The sequence below is a fragment of the Penaeus monodon genome, chromosome 31 (assembly GCF_015228065.2).
Source record: "Penaeus monodon isolate SGIC_2016 chromosome 31, NSTDA_Pmon_1, whole genome shotgun sequence".
NCBI lineage: Eukaryota > Metazoa > Arthropoda > Malacostraca > Decapoda > Penaeidae > Penaeus > Penaeus monodon.
In genome coordinates this window covers 20,598,955-20,599,608 of record NC_051416.1, presented here as the reverse complement: position 1 = coordinate 20,599,608, position 654 = coordinate 20,598,955, and the positions used below count along the sequence as shown (strand labels likewise).

Here is a 654-nt window from a genome sequence, read left to right as displayed (position 1 = left end):
TTTAGATAAATTATCCACATGATGAAATTCCTTGAGGCATTCGGCCATTAGCAGTCATTTCTCCCATGAGGTCTTATAGGGCTCTTTACATTCAGTTCTTTCCACCTTGGCGTCCGAATGTTATGTTCAACGTCCTGTTATTCTTAGGGGAATGTGTTATAAGTATTCTGTAATTATATTTGACCCTCTCACTACTTACAACACTGCCATAAGTGTTCGGCAACTGCACATAACAAAGATCACCTTATTCCCATCACATGTTTCGAAGTTTTTTAACAAGTACACCCTATCCCTGTTACTCCTACCAGGGTGTTTCTCGTGTGTTCGACAAGTGTACCTGCGTGTACCTCATCCATATCTTCTCTCTAGGTGTACCTTTCTCCACCTTCCAGGTTTCCAGTATAAGAAATGTTTTTTTCTATCGTTTGAAAGAGATGCCTCTTAATCTCTCTCTTTTCCTTTAGGTCTTCGACGTGCACAGTGGTACCAACATCTACCCTGCGACCACTGAGGACAATGCCATGGAGGTTCCCTGGGGCAAGGGCATCATAGGGCACGTTGCTGAGACTGGCGACACTGTCAACCTCCAGAATGCCTCGGAGGTAAGGGAGATTCTCATTAGTCTTGCTTCCTCTTGTGTCTAGAGGACCGAGG

General features: G+C 44.3%; 1 protein-coding gene across 1 annotated transcript in view; it reads left to right on the top strand.

The window, feature by feature from the left end:
* Positions 1–654, top strand: part of LOC119592922 (dual 3',5'-cyclic-AMP and -GMP phosphodiesterase 11A-like) — a 113,884-nt gene that overhangs the window by 34,464 nt on the left and 78,766 nt on the right. The window contains exon 4 of the mRNA XM_037941814.1: positions 465–602. Coding sequence (XP_037797742.1) covers positions 465–602 — 138 coding nt within the window. The remainder of the gene's footprint in view (positions 1–464; positions 603–654) is intronic.